At 53.8% G+C, this 23,910-nt stretch overlaps 1 protein-coding gene across 1 annotated transcript; it reads left to right on the top strand.

The window, feature by feature from the left end:
- The first annotated feature begins 1,990 nt into the window (after positions 1-1,990).
- Positions 1,991-23,910, top strand: LOC136294431 (ADAMTS-like protein 2). Its single transcript, XM_066192143.1, is given in 19 exon segments — positions 1,991-2,014; positions 2,017-2,162; positions 8,422-8,559; positions 10,684-10,759; positions 11,282-11,384; positions 12,042-12,187; positions 13,075-13,198; positions 14,444-14,524; positions 14,847-15,022; positions 15,285-15,711; positions 16,373-16,787; positions 17,559-17,665; positions 17,838-17,967; positions 18,309-18,522; positions 19,644-19,799; positions 20,185-20,355; positions 21,994-22,170; positions 23,185-23,329; positions 23,438-23,910. Coding segments are annotated over 19 exon segments (3,075 nt in total). The 3' UTR covers positions 23,557-23,910.

Genomic DNA, 23,910 nt, shown 5'->3' on the forward strand with positions numbered 1-23,910 from the left:
GACAGTAGGGGAAAAAATAATTGAGAAAAGTGGATTGGAAATGGTTAAGAGGCTGGGGGTAAGTTGTGGTGGCTTTGTTAACAAGATTTAAAATGTATTTAATCGGTTGAGTAACACTACCAAACCTTCCCAGGCACTGGTTAATGTGGGTGGTGTCTCAAGGCTGCAAGGGAACCTTTATCTCCCATATCCTTGTTCCCACATTGACTGAGAGTATTCAAAACCTCCTCTGCACCCCGAGGAAACAACCAGGATTCCTAAACTCAGGATGTGAAATGACAAGCAGCATTTTAAACAGTGTCTTTCTGCCTTCCGCGCTGTGCTTGTATCACTCCTGTGAGCACAGGAGGCTCAGGAGTGATGAAAGGGGATGAAAGCAAGAAGGGTCAGGAGAGAGGGGCACGGAGGGGGCCTGGAGGGGAGAGCATCGGAGGCCACCTGGGTTTGCCCCGTCACGCTCCCGCAGAGCCTCACACGCAGATCCCCCTCTCCAAATCCTGCACACAGCCTCCTTCTGCCTGCCGGGGCTTCTGCTCGGACACTGCTTTTGAGAGGGGCTGAAGAAGATCAGACGCACTGAAACTCGCTCAGCTGGAGCCAGCCAGCCACCTTTTTCTTCTTAGGCACAGCCTCTCCCCCAGCTCCGCGCCTCTCCACAGTTCTGCTTATCCGCAGGGCAGGAGCTGGCTGCGGAGGGACATTGCACGGGGCTGCGGCAGGGCAGGACATCCAGGAGATGACTGAAGCTTTTCTCCCCTCCCTGCTTTTGGAGGCACAACCGTGTTCTTTGTCAGTGCTTCTCACCCTCATTTTCTCCGGCTGGGTCAGAAGCAGACGCCCCCTCCTCCCCTCCCCGCCAGCAAACAGCTTTGATCAGGAGTCCCCCTGCTGACATCCCCGTCTCTCCTCTCCCCTCCCTCCACCTTGAGGCTGAAACCCTCGGTGAGGGAGCGATGAGGACTCGGATCACCTCCCCACACTAATTACAGCACATCTGGCAGGCAGGACCCGCTGCTCCCCAGCTGCCCGCCCCGGGCCGGGGACACCTGATGCCATTTCTGCCCAGCCTGTGGCCATGGGCACGGCAGGCAGCTCCCGGGAGGGCCCAGGGGTGCCAGCACGCTACTGGCAGCATCTTGCCAAAAGCTGCTTTCTGAGCAGCAGCACAGCGAGGGGCAACCCAGAAAGGAGAGGGCGAGAGGTCTGGGAGCCTCTTCCAGTGCCTAAAGGGGCTCCAAGAGAGCTGGAGAGGGAGGTTTCGTTAAGGGATGGAGTGACAGGACAAGGGGCAATGGCGTGAAACTGCCTGAGGGCAGGGTTGGATGTGATCTTGGGAAGAAATTCTTCCCTGTGAGGGTGGGGAGGCCCTGACACAGGGTACCCAGAGAAGCTGTGGCTGCCCCATCCCTGGTGAAAGCTGTCCCTGCCCGTGGCAGGGGGCGGGACAAGACGGTCTCTAATGTCTTTTCCAACCCAAACCATTCTAGGATTCTGTGATTCAACCACCACCCCAGCTAGAGCAGCTCCCCGTGTCCTGGGGGATGCTGTGCTCTGTCCCAGCACGGAGCACAGGCTGCCCCTGCCCGGGCAGAGGGATGCCCTGGGAAGCAGAGCTTGCTTAATCGAGTAGCAAAAGCGTTTTGTGCGGCAGGAAACGGACGGAGGGCTCCGCTTGAGAGCGAGGGGCAGCGCGGGTGGCTCCGCAGGGACCTCTCAGTGCCGGGGCCGCTGCGGGGGGCTCGGAAAGAGTCGCACAGAGCGGCGAGAGAGCTCCGAGCCCCGGGCGCGGCGGCAGCAGGGCGGTGCGAGGGGCAGGCGGGGCGCGGCGGGGCCCGAGGAGAGCCGGCCCCCATCCCCATCCCATCCCCATCGCCGTCCCGTCCCCATCCCCGTCCCATCGCCATCCCTCCATCCCTCCCCCGCCGAGCGGCAGCGCCGCGGGTCGCCGCCCGCCGCCCGGCAGGTTGTAAAGTCATTAACTCCCCCAGCCATGCCGGGCCGCGCTCCGCGGGCCCCGCCGCGCCCGCTGCCGCCGCTGGTGGGCCGCCGAGCCGCCTCCTCCTCCGCGGCAGCGGCAGCAGCAGCGCGGCATGGCCGCCGCTCCCCGCCGCCTCCTCCTCCTCCTCCTCCTCCTCCGCGCCGCCGCCCCCCTCGGCGATAAGGTAAGCGGCGGCCCCCGCGCCCTCCCTCCCTCCCTCCCTCCTGCCTTTCCTTCCCTTCCCTTCTTCCCTCCCCTCGGGGAGCCGCGGCGGGGCAGGGACGGAGAGCGGTCCGACCCGCGGCCCCTCGCCCTCCCTTCCCCGCAGGTTTCAGGTTCCCGTCGCTCCGGGATCCCCGCGCTTCCCTCCCTCCCTCATGCGCTGCTTGGCAAGGGGGTCCCGTGGCCTCTCCCCCAGGCTGACCCCGAGGACCAGGCTTGGCCCGCTTGCCGTGCCTGGCACTAACAAAAGGCTGAGGGGCGTGTGAGGATGCGCCGAGAGGGTCCCAGCATCACCGGAGGGACCACAGGGGCGCGGCGCCTTTCCCTGGCTGGGGGTTCGCCCGAAGCTGCCCACCACGTTCATCCCTCCTCATTCGTCCCTAGCAGAAGGCTGGCTCAAGTTTGGGGCTGGAAACAAACAGATTTCCCCTTTCCCCGTCCTTCCCGCCGCCCCGAGCATGGCTTTAGGCAGCTGCTTTCCCCACTAACCACGGGGTGCGTGTCCAGAACCCCGCGCTCCCCTCATCTCTTCTCTCCTCCACAAAGGACCCCTCAGCCTGGCCCTCCTCCCGTGGCACTTGTTTCACCGCAGCACCGAGACCCCTGTGCCCGTCCCGTCTCCTTCCCGAGGCCCGGCCGGGGTGAATCGCCCCCCTTCCCGTGGCAGAGCGGGCAGAATTCCCGTCTTCCCGGCAGAAATCCCGAGTTCGCGGGGCGCCGGCGGTGCCCCTGCCTCCACGGGTCACTGCCTGCATTGTGCCTCGGCGCTCCCGTTTCCTCGGGGGGAACCCGGCCGGATTTCTTTGCTGCCTAAGGAATTCTGCTCTGCTAAAGGAAGAGGGTTTTGAGTTGTGTTTCCCACTCCCAGACTCATGGCTGGGATAAAGCAAATCCCACATGAGCTATTTTAGACACAGAGAAGACCAGGCACTGCAGATTTACTGGGAATAACTCAGTTTTGAGGAGCAGCAGTGTCTCCTGTTCTGGGGTTTGTCTTAATCTTGAAGCTTTGTTTTTCCCTTCCCGCACATCTGCTGCCTGTTCTGTTTACCCCTGAGCTGCAGGGCTAAGTCGGAAGCTTCAGGCAGAGCAAGCCAGGTCAAGCTAAACAGATGTGAAGTCCTTCATTCAGGAGTGACCTGGATGGACGACTCCACCAACACGTGTGCACAAGCCTTGGCTGCTCCCTTCTCCCTGCCCCCAGCAGCTGTGTTTGCACACCACCTCAGACAAGGGCATCCCCCGGTGGGAGGAGGGCTCCCCAGGACAAACGCACACCAGTCCTGTGCCCTGAAGATTCCCTTACTCCAGGAGATCCCCACGGAGCCATCTGATCCCCGATGATGTGGTGTGAGTCGTCCTGGTTGCTGGTACTGATTGTTGTCCATCTCTGGTGCAAAGGCAGTGCACAAAATGCTCGTTGGGGAGTTAACCTGTGGTTCCTCCTGTCCTCCCGTTTTCCATATAAAACATTATACAAGGAGTGTCAGAAAACCTCAATGCAGAGTTCGGGCAAGCAGCTTCCAAACCAGCTGCAATTCAATGCCTCTGGTGATAGACATGTCTCATGTTCACTGCCTGTCACTCATTCAAAACCTGGTGATAGACATGTCTCATGTTCACTGCCTGTCATTCCCTTCTCTCCCTTCAGAGTTTTCCATCCTTTCTACCGGCTTGTCCCAGGACAAGGGTGTTATCCCACTTGCAGGGAATCACCCAACTGACTTGGACCAAGTGTTTTGGGATGATGTGCAGCACTTGCCTGTGAACTTTCTGTCACGGCGGGACTGTGAATAGAACTCGGTAGTTCTCCCCTGGCTTCTGTTCACTGGTTTTCTAATTTGCGTTTCATCTGTGCCTCATTATATGTCCAGATTTTTGTTACTTATCTGCTGCAATTCCACATCCTTAAAAAGCTTCCATTCTCCCACAGACTACTGTTCTTCCTGATCCCTTGAAAATTATTCTGCATTGCTTGGTTGTTCTCAGGATACCTGCCTCTATGAAAACCTCCTCAGATATCTTGTTCCAGCTTTTCTAGGGAAAATACGGGTTTGTGTCTACTTCAAATATGAATCTCTCACAGAGACTATCTAGTCTACATAAATGGTGTAAAACAATTGGTGAGAAATAGCTTTAAACAAACCCCACTTCTTCTGTAAAACATCAGGGCACAATTACCACTGCTATTGTTTTTTCTCAGGGCTCTGGTAGAGTGTATCACCACGGCTTTAGTCAGAGAATGAGAAGGGGGAACCCAAACCAGGGGCGTTGAACACGGTCATTCATTCCCAGATAATAATCTGCCATTCATTCCAGGCATTCAGACATCTGAAGCTACTTAGTATTTCAGTAAGTGGTGTGGTTTGCTCTAGAGAGAAGCCCTTAAGTAAAGGGATGGTGGAAATTTTTGGTAGAGGACATGCAGTTAACAGCCTCGGAAGAGGTCTGGGAAGGATTTATTTCATTTTCAGCCGCTGTTTCGAGTTGTGTTACGCTCTCAGACAGGGTTGAGCAGAAGATTTTATGACAGCTACTGTGCCCTTCAGTGTGGGCCAGCCCTCAAGGCTTCAGCGAGAGCCTTTCCCCCAAGCTCCTCTATTAAGGAGGCATGTTTGTGGTCTCCCTTCCCAGACAGCTTTTTTTTTTTTTTTTCCCCCAGGAGCCAGGCTCTAATGAATCTCAAGATTAGGCACAACAATAAGCAACACAGGGGACTGGGCCACCGACACGGTAATTGCAGTTATTCCCAGGTTTCTGGGAAAGCCAGTGCAGATCGGAGCTGATCCAGAGCATGACAGAGAGGCAGCGGAGAATTTATTTCATCCCTTTCAGCTCTTCAGAAAGGCCGCCTGGAAATCCGATAGGATGTCAGGCCGGGCCCACCCTTCTGTGCAGGGCTGAAGCATTTTTTGCTTGTGGCAGCCTTTGTTTGGCAGGGGGGAGAGGGGAAGCAGCTGCCGGGCCTTTGCTTGGGCAGAAAGACCTTTCAGTAGCACTGGCTTGGGGAGTGATGTTCCCTTGCTGCTGGCAAGTCTGGAGACAGGCATTTTATCCTGGAAGAGTTCCCTGCAGGTTGGGGTTCACAGGTCTGCTCCGCCGGTGAGGGGATGGGAGGGCAGCCCTCACACGGCCTCCAGCACAGGTGTGGAGGCACAGGAATTCCTTGGTTAGCCTCAGAGAGGAAAAGCTGCGGCTCTGTAACCACCAGGTGCCAAACCACGAGCACCTCGGGGGAAATTCTTGTGGAGAGCACCTGGCTGAACTGGAATATGGCCTGTCTTCTCTAGGGGTGGAAATTCTCATCGCCTAAGGAATCATATCTCCTTTAGGCAGAGCCCTTGGCCGAGCCCAGACTGAGCCAGGCTTATGAAGGCTGGACCCATGTGCATCTCCTGTGCTCTGGTGTTTCTAGCCTGCTCCTTTTCCATGATTCTGCAGCAGAGTGCAGATTAGAGCAGCTCCAGCATCTCCCATAACCAGGACAATGCAAAAGAGTTCTAAATCCAACCCCTTTCATTTCTCCCTCTGTAATGAGTAGGTGGAGAGGGGGATTCATTTGTCCAGGATCCACTCTTGGGATTTGTCGAGAGGCTTGGGAAACTGAAGCTGGGAGTTAATCTAATCTGGAATCTGTCCCACAGTCCTTAATTTATTATCTGGACTTTTGGAAAATGCATATATCTTCTATTAAAACCAAGAACCATTTGTGTGTCGTGGTCAATGCAGATTTATTTCTGACAATACAATAAATTCAGCCCAGATTGGAACCAGCTGCCCCGGCTCCAAGTACCTGAAGCTCCCACTCTTAGTCCAGGCCTAGGACTCAGATGCAGTCGTGCCATAAAGGGACATGGCCAAGGGGGCAGCTCAGCATTGTCCTTGCTCACACAAGAAAATAAATGCTCCTAGGGAAGGTCTGGCAAGGGAGCTTGGTCATGGAAAACCCGAGAGCCAAATCAATCTACTTAAAAAGTGATTGATTCCTCCAGCGCAGAGAGGAAGCAGGAACAGGGATTATGGATCTGGGGGAACACATTCTACTACAAGAAAAAGCCTCCCTGACCAGCATCTTTCAATAAATCCTCATCCTGTCAGTGAGGTGCAATGTGTCCTATCCTACCTGTGAGAAAGCAACTCACAGATCAGGCATGCTGATCTCCCCCAAACCTCAGCTGTGCCCCCACATACGTGTTCTCTTTGCACCCAGGCAGAACACCCCAAGAGCAGGTACCCTGAAAAGGAGCCTGCAACTTCTCACCATTCCAAATGCACAAACCCCGTGTAAAGCTGTGCAAATATTGCAGCTTTTGGTCCACGTGCCTTCTGTCCAGCAGTCCATGTGCCTCATGAAAGGGATAAGACACCAGCTTTGGTTTTTCCCCCCAGCTATGAGAGAATCAGTTTTGTGCTGAGCTCTCCACTCAGACACCAGATAAATCACTGGAATTCTCCTTCCTGACAGCTGTGAAGAGTTCTTCCACCCCAGCCTTGAAATGTGTATCACAAAGAAGCATAGGAGCGGTCAGGGAAAAATTTTAGCTGAAAATACCTTACAATGAGAGACTTCTGGTTTGTTTCCTTTGTAGATGTGGAAGCTGCATAGTCAGAATTTCCATTTACAGCCTGATAATATACAGTGAGACAAAAATTCTCATGGGAAATTGGTTGAGATGATCGTTTGGAAGAACAGAAGAAGGTATTTTTGAGAACATGTCTGTTTTAGTTTGATTTTCCTAATGAGCAGCTCAGCTGCTGACCACAGCGTTTGGTCCCCGTCAGGCAAGTCAGCTTCAGCCAGAGCACTGAAGGGTTTTTCACACAGCAAGGAGTTTTGTTGTCTTTGCAGCAGAGCAGGTTCCTTCCAACGTGCTCTGGCCATCAAAAAGAGGCACTATGCACATTTCAACCATTTAAGTTACAACTTAAAAACATTTGCATAAACCAGCTGCGTCTCCTCTGCCCAGAGGCTGTTCTGTTGGCAGGCACTGAGGAAACACAAGTTCTCAGGCAGGAATTACACAACAAAACGAAGAGCACTTTGGCTTTATTACACCATGAAAGAGCGTAAAGCCAGGAGACAGTCAGCCCAAGTAGTGAGCAGAGCACAGTCGGTGATGAGCAAACCCTGCTGGGTTTTCTCTCACATCCATCAGTTCTGCTTTGCAGAGCGTTGTTTCCAACAGGACCATCAGCCACTAAAACCAGGGTGTTTTACTAACAGTAGCACTGATACAGCTTCCCTGAGCCCTTGCTTTAAGAAAGTACACTTCACACACACGCAAAGTATTAATTTTCACCCATTAATATTTAAACACTTGGCATTTTAGCTGGATAAATCCCTTCCAGTCACTGTCCTGTGTTAAACTCAGGGCTGCATTCGACGCTACTCACAGCTGTGTTTCAGTAAACAGCAGATTAGTTCTTGCACAGGCAAGTTTGCCAAAGTCCCTGGGAGCTTTTAGACCATCAGACACTAAACAGGAAAATACTGCCAGGAAAAAAAACCCCAAAAACCAAAAAACAACTAAACCACGGAATTGTTTACCTGCTGGGAATTGTGGAGACACAGCCAACAGCAGCCGACTGCAAGGACCCCGCTGGGGTCAGAGGAGCTCAGGTTTGCCAAATTTAAAATCCAGCAAGGTGTGCTGGGAGAGGGAGCATTCCTCCTCTGAACGTAGTGGGGTTCGTGGGGAGAGGCTCTGATTCTGAAGCTCTCTTGAAAATGATTTTTGCGAGGGTTGGGGAATGAGGAGCCTGGATCTGAGCTGCTTTAGTCACAAAGGGAAGGTTATTCATGGAAATGCAGCTCTGAGAATTGACACCTGTGTACTCCCAGCTTCCCTGCACGGCCCAGAAGTGCAGCTTTTCCTCTTCTCTCCTGAGCCAAGTGTGAGCCGTGCTCTGCTGCTCTGCCTCACCCGGGCTGGGGGTGATGCTGTGGGGCCAGGCTGCAGCTGCTGTTACTGCCACACATGTCCAGCCCTACAGCCCTTCTCTATCCCACGAGATCCCAAGGCATCCTGCTTCCCATGCAGAACTCAGTCTTGGAGGGGAGCTTTAATTTTGACATCCTGGTGTGGCCCCACAGGACTCAGATCCTGGCACGTTTGTCCCACTGCTGCCTGTTTAGGGGGTATCCAGGTGCCAGGACAGCTGCCTTTGGTGGTGAGGAGCCAGGTTCTCCAGCTAACAATGCTCTGTTTCTGTCAGGACAGTAGTGAGGCAGCAGATGGAGCTGATGCCTGGGATGAAGAAGTCACCAAGTGGTGGGGAGAGTGGAGCTCCTGGTCCACCTGCTCCCGGTCCTGCGGCGGGGGGGTGATGTCCCGGGAGAGGCACTGCCTGAGACAGAGGTGAGTTGTGAGCCTGAGCCCCTGGCCAGGGAAAGGGAGTGCTCCAGACCCCCGATGAACCTCCTGGGGTTGTTTTGGGGCTGAACCTCCTGGGGTTGCAGGGTCAGGGCTCCCTCCTCGGTAGCCTCTGGGAAAGGAAGGCAGCTGTGGTCTGTGGGCAGTGGTGGGGAAGGGGGACAGGAGAAGCACGCTGCAGTGGGGCAGGTGACAGGTTCCCTGAACGTGTCACCCACTCAGCTTGATTTATCTATGGGGAGCAAGGGGCTGGTCCTCTCTGGGAGTCCTGAAGATGATAGGGTTATGGGCTGGAGAAGGCTGGCTCTGCTCCTCTTCTTTCCTTCACAAACCCTCACTGCCCTGGCTGCTCTGACCAACCCAGCCCTGATTTGTGGCCAGTTCCTGTGCTCAGGATGTGGGCACATATTGCCAGACACCTTATGGGGACTTGATTTACTCCTGGCAGCAGCCAGCTCGGGCGCATCTCAGCAATTTCCCCTCTTTATTCCCTGCAGAGCTGGCAAGTTTTTTCCCCTCTGTCATTTATCTGGCTGTCACCTGACAGCATCTGCATTTGGCCCCTAGAGCTGCTGCAGTCCTGGGATCAGGATTGGGTTTGTGGGAGTGGGGAGAGCAGGGGAACTGCACCTGTCTGAAGTTCTGCTGTCCTGTCTGGGCTACCTTGCCAGCAATGCCCCCTCCTCGTCCTGCAGCAGCTCTGTAACCTGCCCCTCCAGGCTCCTGGGATGTTAATGAGAGCGGGTGTTCTCAGCACAGCGAGCTTTCCCTTCTGCATGAATGCACTCCTGAGCAGAGTGAGCTCAGAGCAGGGCCCCCGACCTGCCCTCCTTCCTGCTGCAGAAAACTTCTGTGTTCTGAGCTGGTTGACAGCATGGTGAAGGTCCAGATGTGCTGTAAGCACCTTCCCTCTGGCTGTGGCCTCCCTGGGTGTCTCTGCTGCTGCTCCTCCCCTCTCCAGCACCCTGGGAAAGCAGTGGGGAATAGCACAGGGAGGAAGCCTGGGGCTGTCCTGCACCCCTACAGCCAGAGCAGCCCTTCTGCCCTTTGCCTGCTTCCAGCAGAGAGATTTTTCTCTCCATTTGATGCCAGCTCTATCCTTGACTCCACAGCTGGGGAGGGAAGGCTTTGCTGTGGTGTTTTAGTCCAGGGATTAAATTTGAATTAAAAAAAGAGAAAGGCCAGCCCAAAGGTTTCTGCAGCTTTCAGGTGAATAGCTTAAGTGTGAGGCAGGTATGGCCAGGAAACAATTTCTGCCTGAGTCTGCAGGAAGCCTCTGCTTCTGAAAGGCATGGCACTTTTGAAGTGTAACTGCAAATTTAAGCTCTGCCTGTGTCATGTAAAGCATTGCTCTGGAGGGACAGCTGCAGTACCTCCAGCCAGGCCAGCCTGAATATGCTTTAGGTGTTCCTTGTATCCTCAGCTCCCAGTGCTGGTAACACAGTGTCTGCTGCACATCTTTACACATTGCCTAAATTATTTCGCAGATCATTACTGCATTGCCTTAAACCGTGGTCTCAGCCATTCTCCATATATCTTCACAGCTTTCAAGATTTTTTTTTTCTGCCTCTGCATCAGTCAGTATCTCCTGGATAGCTCATGCTGGCCAGACCAAAAGATTCAGGTGTTGAGAAATTCCTATGGTTTTTGTTCATCACCTGTGCCAAGCCTTCCCTGATAATCTGCTGGCGTGGCCAGTCCCCCTGATAGGCACCGTCTCTCTGTCAATTCACAGTGGATTCTGAAATCAACTCCCCCAGTCACTGCAAATCCTGGGCACATCCATAGGGGTGATGGACCACCAGCTTCTATTGCCTTTGGATCACATCAGCCCTTTTGGAGCTCAGAGGTGAAGGGACACAGGGGTGCCAATACTGCAATTGCTCCCTATCTGTTCAACCTACCTCAAAACGAGCACAGCCTAAAATCACAGCCCACCTAAAAGCACTGAAGATGTGTTTCAGAGGAGATGTTGGCCAGCCTAGATCCAGAAAACTGCTCTGATAAAACATCTGCCTTGTTTCTCCCACTTAAGTCAGGCCTGACTCCTGTGTCGTCCTCAGTACTTCACAGACCTCCAGGTCATGTCTGGAAACTTCTGCTTTTCAGGCTCCAGATGCCCCAGGGAACAAACAGCACCATGTGTGTTGGTCAAGCCAAGCACTACCAGCTGTGCCAGCAGCGGGTGAGAACCACTTCCAGTTCTGACTGCTCCTCACGGGGGGGTGTGGGACTCAGGGGTCCTACTTGGAGCTGCAAAATCACCAGCACTTGGGGTGGGATTGGTCCCTCAGAGGATGGAGACAAGGGATGTGATCCTCTCCTGGGGTGCTGGATGGTGTGTGCCTTTGAGGATGTGGGAGATGGGCTCTGTTCTTTGGGACTGGGAGATGGGACAAAAGGATGTAAAAGCCTATTTGTTGTGGGGTGAGGGGAGGGATGAAGTTTTTCCAGGATGCTTTTCCTGTTGCTGATTTTCCCATTGCTGGAAGGGATTTTTGCAGGGCTGTTAAACACAGCTGCTTGAGAGGCCCTTGGCAATGAAGGCCTGGCCTTTCTGCCTCTCTTAGGGGACAGCCAAGTCCATCACCAATGCCTTCCAGGGTGGACAGGGAATTTTCAACCTGCAAGGATGCAACAAGGTGCAGCTGTCACAAGAATGGCTGTGAGATAGGGACCTTTTTGATTGCATTTATTCCCTCCATAGCCCTGCCCAGCCAACACAGCAAGCTTCAAACAGCAGCAGTGCTCCAGTTTCAATGCCAAAGCCTTTGGGAAGCGCTATTACCACTGGATGCCCCTCTATCCAGGTGGGTTTGCACGACTTCACACAAGGGGTGAGGGTCAGAAAACACCCACGGGATCTTCTTGGGCACAGAAAACTCCTAGGGGACGAGGGATGGATGCTCCTGACTGGGCTGGGTTGTTCTGAACGGGGTGCTCATCCATTTCCTACGCAGTGACTTCATGGGCGTGTCCAGTTGTCCCTTGAGGCTCAAACTGAGTTCACCTAAGGTATTATCCTGTTATTGCACCTGTTTTTCCATTAGCTGTCAAGGGGACATGGAAACATCTGCACACCCAGCTGCTCAGGTGAATGGGGCATAGCTGGCTACCACCCCACACAGTCAGTGCCCCTCTTAGAGCCTTTTTCTGCCCTTGTGCATTTATGTGTGGCCTGGGATGTGCTGATGCACATTCCCATGTTGGGCACGGTGATGGCACTACAGAGGCATGACAAGGAAGAGGGTTTCCCAGCAAGAAGGATTTCTGCTTGGCACGGTCCCCAGTGCGGCCTCACACCGTGACCCCTTCGCTGCTGTAAAATCCAGGGTGTCATTGGGAGTAGCAGGAACATCCAAGGTGACATCAAACTGTCAGCAGGGACAAGGGGAAGGTCCCTCTCCTTGCTGCCCATCTCTGGGCACCTTGACCTGCCTGGTGACCCTGTGCCTCTGTCCCTGCAGATGACTACACCAGTATCTCCAACAAGCCGTGTGACCTCCAGTGCACCACCCGCAGTGGAGAGAGGCAGCTGATGGCCCGAGCACAGGATGGTACCTCCTGCAAGGACAGGACCTACCAAGGGGTCTGCATCAATGGGAAGTGTGAGGTGAGGCTCTGGGAGGAAGCAGTAGAGGAACTGGGATTTTAATTGCATGGTTGGACCTCCTGGTCATTGCAAAGCCAAGGGTTCCCAGCAGGGAGTTGAAAGAGAGGCCTCGCATTGGATTCGTTTGTTAAACCCCCCAGAACCTCCCCAAAAGAGTGCAGTAGCATTTCCTGGGAAAGACCCTGCCCCTGTGGAGGTAAGCTGGCCCCAGGAAACCTTCTGCCCTGCTTTAGGGCAAATTTGGGAGAAAACCTCCAAATAGGGTCCATCTGGAAAGCAAACCCAAACGTCCTCTCCCCCAGCTGGTCCAGGAAAGAACTTCCTTGGAGAAAAGTGGAAAAACTATTTATTTAACAAACAAAGTGCCCACAAGCATAAAGAATGAACAATATGAAAGAATAAAACCTCTCATTCTGAAGTGAGATGGCAAAATTGAGGAAGTCCTTGCCATGGGTTGTAGCTCAACTTGCCCAGTCTCTTATCAGTCTTATCAGGAAAATGCCGTCCTGGGCCCCGGTGGGCCACAGGTGTGAACTCCCGTGCTCCTCTGGGTTTTCAGTCCAGAGCAGGCTTAAACAGTCCCAAGAAAAAGAAAAAAAAGTCCAAGAAACTTCTCTGCCTCAGCTAGCTAAAAACTAACTAAAAGCAGAGGAGATCACTGTCCCGCTGTCTGTCTGTGCTGCAGACAACACAGTCCAGGAGTGGAATGCGGAGGAATCAGAGCAGTTTCTGCAAACAAACTCCGCGCTTCTTCTTCCCCCTCTTCGCTCCCAGAACCAGTCCCAAAGGTGTAGAACTTAGTATACAGCACAAACAGACCAGACAGCTGGGGATACAAGCATCAAAAAGTCACCCCAGGAAACCTTCTCTTGTTCTGTCCTTTGCAGCCAGTGGGGTGTGATGGGAGCCTGCACTCGCCCCGGACGATGGACAGATGCAGGGTGTGTGGAGGGGACGGCAGCACTTGCCACCGTGTCTCGGGCACCTTCCGAAAGGCAATCTCACAGATAGGTACTCCCTGCTACCAGTCTGGAGACTTCACCTGCTACTTCCTACCACCAGCTGGCGTGGAGGGGGACTGGCTTGAACCGTGGGTAGGAGCTTTCCCAGCTGCTGGGTGGAAAGAGGAGTGCCACCACCCCTGCTTAAATGCCTGTGTTCTGTCCTTCTCACTTAATCATCAGAGGAGATTGGTTTGATGTGCTCTATATTAGGCTGGTGAGGTTTCCCTTCACCTGTTTAGAATAGGAAGTAGCTGGGGATCTATTTGTTCCTATTGATTTTGGCATCTTGCCCACCTCAGATAATGTGAAGAGATCAATGAATCTTCTTTCATTTGTGCTACGTGTTCATTTGAAACTTAAGCTATGATGAGGGTCACAGCATTTGTTTCAGCCTGCACTTAATCTCCTGCTTTCCCCAGTCCTGTGGCTGGCACAGCTGGGGGACAGTCCCCTCTGAAATGGGCCTGACATTCATACCTGCAGCCTGATGGCCCAGTCCTCCAACCACAGGAAGAATGGACTGTGGTCTGCTCATTAGTAATTAATGAACTGTGGTTTGAGGATGTTTTGGAACATCATTTCACACTGTTGTTGTTTGCCTCACTCCCTACAAAACAGCAGCCTAGAAAAGCACTCGGGCCCCTTTCCAGGGCAGGGGTAATGGTGTTAGCCCTGTAGCAGTATGGGCACGGTTTTGGCCTCCCATTCCAGCCCTCACAATATCTTCCAGAACAGACAAGACTCCCGTTTCCAGCAGGAAAGACAAACTGCCAAACCACGCAACTTTAAGAGCCTCTTATTTCCTCTCCCTTTAAAGGTCAATTTTTATGTTACTCCTGAGACAAATTCCATGGAGTCAGGAGCTGAGGGGACCTATGGTCTTTTTCCACCCTCTGTTCAGCATCAGCTCTGATCACTTCTAAGCTTTTTTTCTGTGCTCTTGCCAGAAGGAGTGTGAAAGCACATTCATCCACACCCCCAAAGCCAGACTGTTTCATTGTGCAGTTCCTTCCCGACTCCAAACCCAGCAGTGCTCAGACTGACATCCGTAATGGTGATCTGTTAATGGGATTTCAGAGATCTGGGATGAGAGCTCACGGGCTGGTGCAATGTGCATTTAGGTCCTTGGCACCCTGCTGCTGAAGGGCAGAGCCGCCTCCCTACAAACACACTTGTCCCATGAGCTGCTTTTCCCGCCCAGACCTTTTTATTCTGCCCTTGTGGTCTCCTCATGCTCTGTTCTGTTCCTCAGGTTATGTGTTCATCACCAACATCCCTGCTGGTGCCACAGACATCCTCATCATTGAGCGCAGGAAAACAGAGAACATCCTGGGTGAGCAGAGGAGCTGGGTGGGTATGGAGACCCCAGATGAGCTGCCTGGGAGGTGGGAGGAGGCTCTGTGCACTCCCACCTCTGCTGTGAGAGAGCTACTGAGAGCATTTCCTCCAGGGTAGCTACATGGGTGCTTCATCTCTCCAAAAACCAAGGCTACCACACCTCCAGTGCCGGGAGAGTTGTTTGGAACCCATGTTTGCTACAGGCAGGGCCTGGGGTTCTGTTTCTGCTGGGCTTTTCTCATTCATGGGCTCTTTCCTCTCCTCAGTGCCAGAGTTCTGCAGAATGTCCCATCTGTCTGTTTTCTCTCTCTTTGAAGCGCTTGCAGATGAATCCGGGCATTTCTTTTTCAACGGCAACTTCGCCATTGACCACCCTCAGAACTTCAGGGTAGCTGGCACCGTCTTCAAGTACCGGCGGCCCTCGAGCCTGAACTCGGATGGGCTGGAGTACATCATAGCCCACGGGCCCACTAACCAGTCTCTGAATGCCATGGTATGTGAGCAGCCACTTTTAGGCTTTCCTGTCTTGCCTGCCTCCCTCAGACAGTAGCAATATAACCTGGTTGCCAAGCCAAACCTGTGTGTGTGGGTGGGTTGAGGAAGCCAGACAGGTTGGGGGGCTTTCCTTTTGGATTCATGAGGATGCTGTCTTCTCTCAACAGCCATCACCAAACAGATGTGGCTAGAAAAGGCTTTTGGGGAATCCATACCCTTGAAATAAAAGCAGCGTTGTTTTCTTTCCCCGTTTCCTCCAGTACTATAACTTCAATGGAAAAATGCCTCATGTAACTTACGACTACACTGTCCCACGGACGCCACCTCTCCGAACTGCAGCCCCTGCCCTTGCCAGGCCTCTCTATCACCGCCTGCCAGAGACCAGCCACAGCCATCCCATTCCAGCCAACTCCAGAGCTGCCCAGGACTTCAATGCCACTTGGCTCTCCCTGTCATCAGATGACACCAGTGAACAGCTTCCTCTAAGGGAAGGGCAAGAAGATTTAGGCTTCGGTGCCCCGCACTTCTTCCAGACCAATTCAACCAGTCAGAACCGGGACTGGGGCTGGGAACAAAGTGAAGAGAAGGAGAAGTATGACTTTCAGATCAGACAGGTCTACCATGCAAACACAGCAGGAGAGGAAGAGGAGGAGGAAGCAGCAGCAGCTGGTGGAGAAACAGAGTTGGGTCGGTTGCTTTGTTCTTCCTTCCCCCAGTTTTACTGGCTGAAAGCAGACATTCCACAGTGGTCTTCTTGAAATCTAAGGTGGCTTTAGCATCAAGGTGGGCAGGAGGGAAGGATGGTAAATCGTGGGGTGGAGACTGTCAGGGAGCAGCAAGGGCCAGTATCTCCGTGAGGGAAGGGGAGGCTGCCAGAGGGCAGCCACCGTGAGAAGGTGTTAGGTCATGGGTTGGACTTGATGATCTCAAAGGTCTTTTCCAACCTAGTTCAGTCTGTGGTTCTGTGATTCTGTAGTAGGGGTTAGGCAGGGCACTCACTTGATGCCTGAGCTTGGCAGGCAGGGCAGTGACAGCGACAGGGCCTAGCAGCAGTCCAGTGATCATCAGGGGACAGCGAGGGGACAGGTCAAACCCGAGGTCGATCTAGGAGAGCCACACAACAATTCAGGAACAAAGAACATGTGCAACACTGTTGAGCCCAGGAGTGAAGGCCCAGACTGGAGTTTAAATGGGGCTCCAGAGCAGTGGCCAGACAGAGTGAGGGGTTGCTCCCTGGTAGAAATTTTTGATTTTTAGGCTGCACACCGGATGCTTTTTTGCCTTGTTAAATGCCACACGCTGAAGCACAAGCCATCCCACGTAGTTAAAGCATGTATTTTAATTCCAGCTCTCAGGTTCAACCGAATCTCCATCAGCAGCACGGCTGTGCCCTACAGCATGAGGAGACCCGAGCTGTCGGAGAAGAGCCGTGTGACGTCCTCCAGGCTCCGTCTCCTCAGGCGCCTGTGTCACCGAGACCCCCACAACGCCGCCTTCTGCAGGGAGCTGCAGCCCCTGGCAGCCAGGCCGGCCCTCAGGAACTCCACGGCCGGGCTCTGGCCCCGCTGGCCTCAGGGTCTCCACAAAGCTCCAGCTCGCAAGAACTCACTGGGGGGGGACTTGCAAGTGGAGGCGTTTGCTGGTGGTCAGGGGGAAGCAGCCAACTACAGCATGAGGGCATCTGTGGAGAGCCCTCTGCTCGGGGCCAGCCCCACCGCCGACATCAGCCAGGCAGAGCCTCTGCGAGCCCCTGGCGCCGAAAGGTGGCACCTGGTTTCCTGGGATGAGACAGGGCGTGGTGGCTGGGGAGGGAGGGCCAAGCCAGTCCTCTGGGAGTCTCCCTGCTGTCCTTGATGCCCCCATTCACCGGTGTCTATCCGTGGAAGCTGCTGTAGGTGCTTCCTCCAAAGACTGATGATTACAGCTGGCCTGACGTGGAGCTCGTGGAACATATTTCAGGGTCCATTTAAACGGGTGCTGGAGGACCTGGTGTGGTTGTATAGAAGGCCAGGAATCCATAGCATGTCACATATACGCATATACCATCATGTCACACCCCTCCTGTCCCATTCCTCTGGGCACATAAGCTTCTGAAGCTTCTGTAAACATTTGGCAGGAGACTGAGGATCAGCTTTTAAATATTTCGGAGATGCCACATATGAGCTCTCCACACCACATTATATGATATGAGAGGGACCTTGCTTGAGCTACCCTTTCCAACCCAAATCATGCCTCAAGGTGAGGTGCAAGCTGAGGCTGAGGGCACCCACATGGCTGGCAAACCATGATATACACAAGACTCACTATGAATGATGCTTCCTCCTTGCTAGTTGAATTTGAGAGGTGGATCAAGGCTTTGCACTCTCTGTTCATCAGTGGTCTCCCTTGCCCAAGGTGGAGGAAATGGAAAGCAGAAACACTGGCTTTCTTTCCATCTTCGAAGACACCAAGAAGGAATTTCCCTATATTTCATGTTTGCAGCTTTATTTTTTTTTTTTTTCATTTTTACCTCACACCGCCTCCTTTTTCCACAGCAATGAGTTTGATGTGAGCCCCGTGGGCCACGACGACATCAGCTTGGCTGACATGTATCGGTGGAAAGTCTCAGCTTATGCCCCCTGCAGCTCCACCTGCACTTCAGGTAGGTTTGGCTTCAGGTGACTGACCCTTTTGGGCTGTTGAGGGAGAGAATCGTGGTAATCTTTTGTACAACAGGGAGAGTTTCAGATGCAGTGAGCACTCCAGTTGTTTAATGCTGGTGGGAGGAGGCTCTTGGATGTGACGGAGCGTGGCTGAGGGTGTTGCTGGCCCAGCAGGTATCAGCACCTCCTACGCGATGTGTGTGCGCTATGATGGAGTGGAAGTGGATGAATCCTACTGCGATGCCCTGACCCGACCAGAACCTACTCATGAATTTTGCACAGGGAGAGACTGCCAGCCTAGGTGAGTGGAAGTGACATCAGCTGTCCACAGGGAGATATCTCTCTAAGGATCATTTTCTGCTCAAGGCACACAGCCATTTTTGGGCTGAAAGGTGTGCTTAAACTAAGAAGACATCGCATCCCCTTGTAAGCAAGAAGAGGGGAAGAATTTGGGACCTAAATTGCCTGCTAAGGGCAAAGCTGGTTTCAAGGCCAGCACCACATTTACTGAGATGTGATGAGCAGAGCCCCAGCAGCAGCTGCTGGGTGGGGGAGCCCCGGGTGTGCAGGCACGTCCCTGCCACCCCATGGCCCTGGTCCCCCTTACCTGGGTGTTCCTTTGTGCTTTCCCTGCTCGTGGAGGTGGGAGACCAGCCGGTGGAGCGAGTGCTCCCGGACCTGCGGCGAGGGCTTCCAGTACCGCACCGTGCGCTGCTGGAAGATGCTGGCACCGGGCTTCGACAGCTCTGTCTACGATGACCTCTGCGAGGCAGCAGGGCTGGCCAGGCCCATGGAGAGGAAAGCCTGCAAGAACAAGGCCTGTGGGCCCCAGTGGGAGCTCTCCGAGTGGTCCGAGGTAGGCTTTGCTCCTGGAGCTGAGCAGCCAGGGCTGGGTGGGGCCTGGAGGAAGGTGGCTGGCAGGTGGTGGGTGCTGAGGAAGCCCCCGGCCAACTGCACCCCGGGGAAACAAAGGAGTGCCTCTATCTGCAGCTGCCCTGTTCTGGCACTGCTCAGCAGACAAAGCCCATAGCAAAACATTTTTCCTAAGGCCACTTCTAAAGCAGGACAGTGACCAAGTGAAAGCCTTGCCAGCAAGAATCTTCCTCTTTTAGAGGATGCAAAGTCAGGGCCAATTGGGAAACGGCACCATGGGGTCGGGATTAATACACGGGAGTCGCAGTTCACGTTTGGATTCAGTGTTTCTTAACTCTTATCTATATTACAGTCTCACAAGCCGTGAGTTCTGCAGTACCTCTAGTTAACAAGGTGCAGTAGAGTACCTCTCTATCTCTACAAGGTCTTTTCAAGGACAACCCATCCAATTGTGAAATGCCAGCCAAACTATCTTCACTTTAAACCCAATAAGTAACCACCCGAAGTCCGCAATGCGGACTTGATTAACCAGTTACAGAAAACCACCCAAACCCATGAAAAAGAAGGAAGAAGGTGAATTAACCTCAACCCTAAAGTCTCCATCTTGCCCTATATATGTTACTATATGCTAAAATCTTAAACTCTAATTTTTCACCCTTTTTCAAACTACACACCCACAACCCCAGTGCCATCACTCAATTTCAGATGCCTGTTCCACGGCCTCAAGTCAAATGCAGTGCCTGCCTGAGGTTTAGTGCCCCTCAGCACAGAAAGCCTGGAATTTTCAGCCTCCAGGGTTCCCACACCATGGAGATACAGAAAAACTAAAAGCCCATTGCAGTCCCTTTGACTGACTTCCCATAGCCTGCTCGGGTTGTGGCCCAGTGACTTTGAACAGCAGTTTTAGGCATCGACGTGTTGGAGCTCTAGGTCCCAGAATAAACGAGCAGCAAAGACAGAGGTGGACACACCTTTTTCTGTCCCTGCTGGGGCCCGTCCCTCTCCCCTAGAGCAGCAGGAGGAAACCGGGAGGCGGCACAGCTGCTTCCCCACCCTTGTTCTGTGCCGCTGAGCCCTGGGGCCGACTCCCTGTGGCCCTTGCAGTGCTCGGCGCGGTGTGGCACGCCGGGGACCATGAAGCGGGAGGTGCGCTGCTCCGTGGAAGCTCCCCTGTGCGACGAGTCCCGCAAGCCCAGCAGCGAGAAGGTGTGCATGGGCCCGCCCTGCGACCGCCGCTGGACCGCCTCCGACTGGGGCCCCGTGAGTCCGGGCATCCCCTGTGCCCCTCGCACCCAGCGCTGGGCTGGAGGGTGGGAGCAGCTGGCCGGACGTGCTGCCAATCTCTGTCGGCTCTCTTCTGGCAGAGGCCAAGCTACAGAAACTAAAATAACCTCTGGGTTTTTTGCCCCTCCTTGCTGTAAATTTTGGCTAACTGTGAGCTGAGCTCCGTTCAATAATCTGGGAAGCTCAGGGCACCTGGAGAATGGAACCCCCTGGCCAAACGAACCTCTAAATCCTCTTGGGATCCAGTGCAACAGCCCCAGTGTCAGGGCTGGACTCTGGACTCAGCTCTGCTGGCACCACCAACCTTGACCTCTCCAATTCCCTGCTTTCTGATGTGTCTAAACGCCTTTTGCTCTCCAAGTGCTCAGGTCCGTGCGGCGAGGGGCGCATGAGCCGCTTCGTCGCGTGTCGCAACCTGGAGGGCAAGGTGATCTCCAGCTCGCAGTGTGACCCGGCCACCAAGCCCCTGGCTGTGCACCCGTGCGGGGACAAGAACTGCCCCGCACACTGGGTGGAGCAGGAGTGGGAGCAGGTAAAGCCAAACGCAGCCCCTGTGTCCTCAGACCTCCTTTCCTCCCCTTATCCCACGGGATGTGCTGGGAGCTTGTTTCCCTTGGCAGAGAGCCGTTGTATAGTGTGACCTCCAGACATGGATCTGTATCCTTGTCCCAGCTGCTTTGAGAAAGAGGCAAGGAGTAGTGAATATCCCGGTTTCTCCCTGCCGTGCCCCATAAAACCCCCGAAGTTTGTGGCATTTGCTGCCTTCCCAAGGAGCTCCACGGGAGGGCAGCAATACCTTGAGGAAACTGCTCTCCCACCTGGCTCCTCAGCAGAGCCTTGTTCGCTCACCCCCACAGAGAACGCGAGGTTCCCACCAGTAAAGAGAAAGTCTGAACAAAACCGGCTTGGTCTCTGAAAAGTAACAGCTGGAGGAAAACCTGAACCACAGCCCAGATCCCTGTGCTGAAAGTCACATCCAGACCATAACTGTGTACTTGCTTCAGAGATGACAGTCCAGTGAACGTGGTCCGGGTGCTCTGTTCCACCCAACACTCAGTCTCTGCACATCTTTTTACTCTTTCTGTTGCTTAAGGCCTAAAGGCTTCAGGCTTCCCCACACATGCTGATCCAAATCCCACAGAAACACATTGAGTCAGTTGTGAGGCTTGAGCTTTTTCTTTGAAGTCTTGAGCAAAACAGGGATTCATACAGCACTAAGGAAGAAGGTTTCTAGGATATAAGAGAAGCAGCCAAGCCCTCTTCCTTCCAGTCATGGCTTAGCCTCTCTTCTCACTTTGCTCCCTTTATAGCTGCTGACTGCATTCAGCTGAGCCTCCTCCAGCACCAGTAAAAAGCACAGACTGGTTAAACCTGTCAGTTCTGTAACCCTCCCCTGCTCTGGCCCTCTGTGCGGGTCACACACAGTCCTGAAGTGACATTTTTTGCAGTGACCCAGCTATGAAACTCATCAAAGCTCTGAAAGACCAGCTGAGCCCCCCCCACCTTTGCCTGTGCCAGCTTCTTTGCTGTGTTCTCTCTACTGATGAGATCTGAGTTCTCAGGATGACTAGGGGTGGATGCAAGCCAGTTGTGCTGGCCCTGCTGTGGTGGAAAAGGACTCAAAGCAGTGAAATCTTAAAATGGCAACTGCCTGCATGGACATCAGGGAGCAGATCCTGCCTCCTGCTGCTTTTCCTGGGGGTATCCTGAGGGAGAGAGCCCTCTCAGCTAAGCCTGCATAGCACTGGGTTCAGCAGTACTTATCTGTGCACATCACCTGCACTGCACCACTTCGGTCCCCTTGGGCCCGCACAAAGCTTGGCAGTACTCCAAGATGTAGGTTGCTTCATGCATATGCTGTGTGGTTTTCCAGACCATAGATACAAGTGAAAGAAGGCAGAAACAGCCTCTTGCAGTCTTAGCTTGGCTGCTCCAGGCGCCCTGTGGTAGCTGCTCTCCAGGCCAGCCAAGGTGAACTCAGCTGAACGCTAATTACCAGCATCTGTCCCTGCTCCCTGGGAAATCACACCCCCTGCTCCTGCGGCTTGGGCAGCACGTCCCTCTGTCAGACTGGTGTTAGCACAGGCGTTGAGCCTTCCTCCTGAGCAGAATGCCCCCTTGCCTGAAGCTGGAGCACTGTTTGTTAGCAGGCTGCTCTGTTCCCCCGCAGTGTGACGCCAGCTGTGGGCGAGGGGTGAAGACCCGGCTGGTGCTGTGCGTGGGCCTGGAGAACGGGCTCTACCGGGAGTACCCTGAGAAACGCTGCGAGGCCTCTCCCAAACCCGAGGAACAAGCCGCCTGCTTCAGGAGGCCGTGTTCAACATGGTTCACCACCTCCTGGTCCCAGGTAGGGCTGGGGGTGGGGGGGAAGGGGCAGGGTTAGTGGAGCAGGACCTGTGCTGAGGCTCTCTGGCAGCCTGCTCTGCCAGGGATTTGCCAAGTCTGGGTGGGACCCCAAGTTCTGCTCTTCTGCAGAACAGGCATCAGGATGAGAGACTGCTGCCTGGCTTAGATACCGTATGTCTGTCCAATACAACCCCAAAAAAGCCATTTTCCACCTGTCTAGTTAGTGTGCCAGTGGATGCTTGGCCAATTCCAGAAGAGACTGACAGAACCATTCAAAGTGAACTCACAGGATCACCCACATGAGACCTTTGGTCCCCAACAGATGCATGGGACTGGTGGGTTCCTCAGCTTCCCCAAGGCATCTTATGAACCTGAAGAATTGAAGACACTTGGTTCTGTAAACATGACTATTTGTGCCAAGTTTAACTATACAGGGAAAGATCAATCTTTGGTCAAAGATATTTCTCCTTATCACTCTACGTACAAAAATCACACTAATTGGCAGCAGATGCAGGCTGGAGAAAATCTTGGACCATCATGGGGGTTACTGCCTCAAGAAGAGCATGCACCACACTACAGGCATGCAGGATACAGCTGCGTCTCCTCTGCTGCCAGGAGCCCATGTTTTGTCTTTCCCTCTTTGCCTTAACAGTAACTGGTGAACATTTAGGGCATGGGAAGACTGGGGAGCTGTGTTTGGCTTACAGCAGCCATTTTCTCCATTTTCTGTCACAGCATCAACGCTCCAAACAAAAATAGTTCTGAGCTGCAACAAAGAGATGAAAAGCAGACTCTCCCTTGCTCTGCCCCAACCCCAACTCAGGGAAGCTTTCCTCCAGTAAAAAAAAGGGAGAGAGAGTAAGTTTGAGATCAATGTGGCATTTGACTCAAACCTCCTCAAGAACGGGGATCCAAAGCAGGGATTGGGAGACCTCAGTAAAGGAAAGAACTTGGAAGCTATAGAAAACCAGAAAATGCCTCTCACGCTGTCTTTCCTGTTTCTTGACCCCGACAGTGCAGCAAGACGTGTGGTGCTGGTGTGCGACTGCGGGAGGTGAAGTGCTACCAGGGGGAAGCACTGGCTCAGGGCTGTGACCCCTCTGCCAAACCAGAGGCCAGGCAGACGTGCCAACTCCAGCCGTGCCCCACGGAGGCACCAGGTACAATTGGGAGGGCGGGGAGATGGAAGAGCCCTTGGCTTTGTGATGTCCACACTGGGGAAGCGCACCTCCTTTGTAACCCCTTCTGTGTGTGCTTCTGCTCCCCAGAAGATGCCTGTGAAGACAAAGCGACGGCCAACTGCGTGCTGGTGCTGAAGGTGAAGCTGTGCTCGCACTGGTACTACAGGAAGGCCTGCTGCTGGTCCTGTCGCCTCAAGTCACCCTGAGCACTGCCAGGACGTACCTCCCTTCCAAGTTCAGGGGCAGCAGCCCCCTCGAGCCAGACTTTCCACTTGGCTTGGCTGTGGAGCCAGTCCCTGTAGAGCAGCCTGCTCAGCGAGGAAGGATTCCTACGACTTAGTCATCACTGTTCCCTCTCCACTGGGAGGGTTTCACACAAGACAAACCATCAGTGCCTAGAAAGCTACTGAGGAGTGAGTTGGGAGAGTCTGTCCCTGCTGCCACCATCTCCAAGGGCGCCGAGGCCAGCCTGCAGCAGGGCAGGGACAGCAGCATCCCTCTGCTCTGCCCTGCAGGCTTCCTACTGCAAGGGCAACTGCCAAAACCACCAAAAAATTGTG

This window comes from Chamaea fasciata, unplaced genomic scaffold, assembly GCF_029207755.1.
Source record: "Chamaea fasciata isolate MVZ Bird 193981 ecotype frontalis unplaced genomic scaffold, bChaFas1.0.hap1 SCAF_10, whole genome shotgun sequence".
Taxonomy (NCBI): Eukaryota; Metazoa; Chordata; class Aves; order Passeriformes; family Sylviidae; genus Chamaea; species Chamaea fasciata.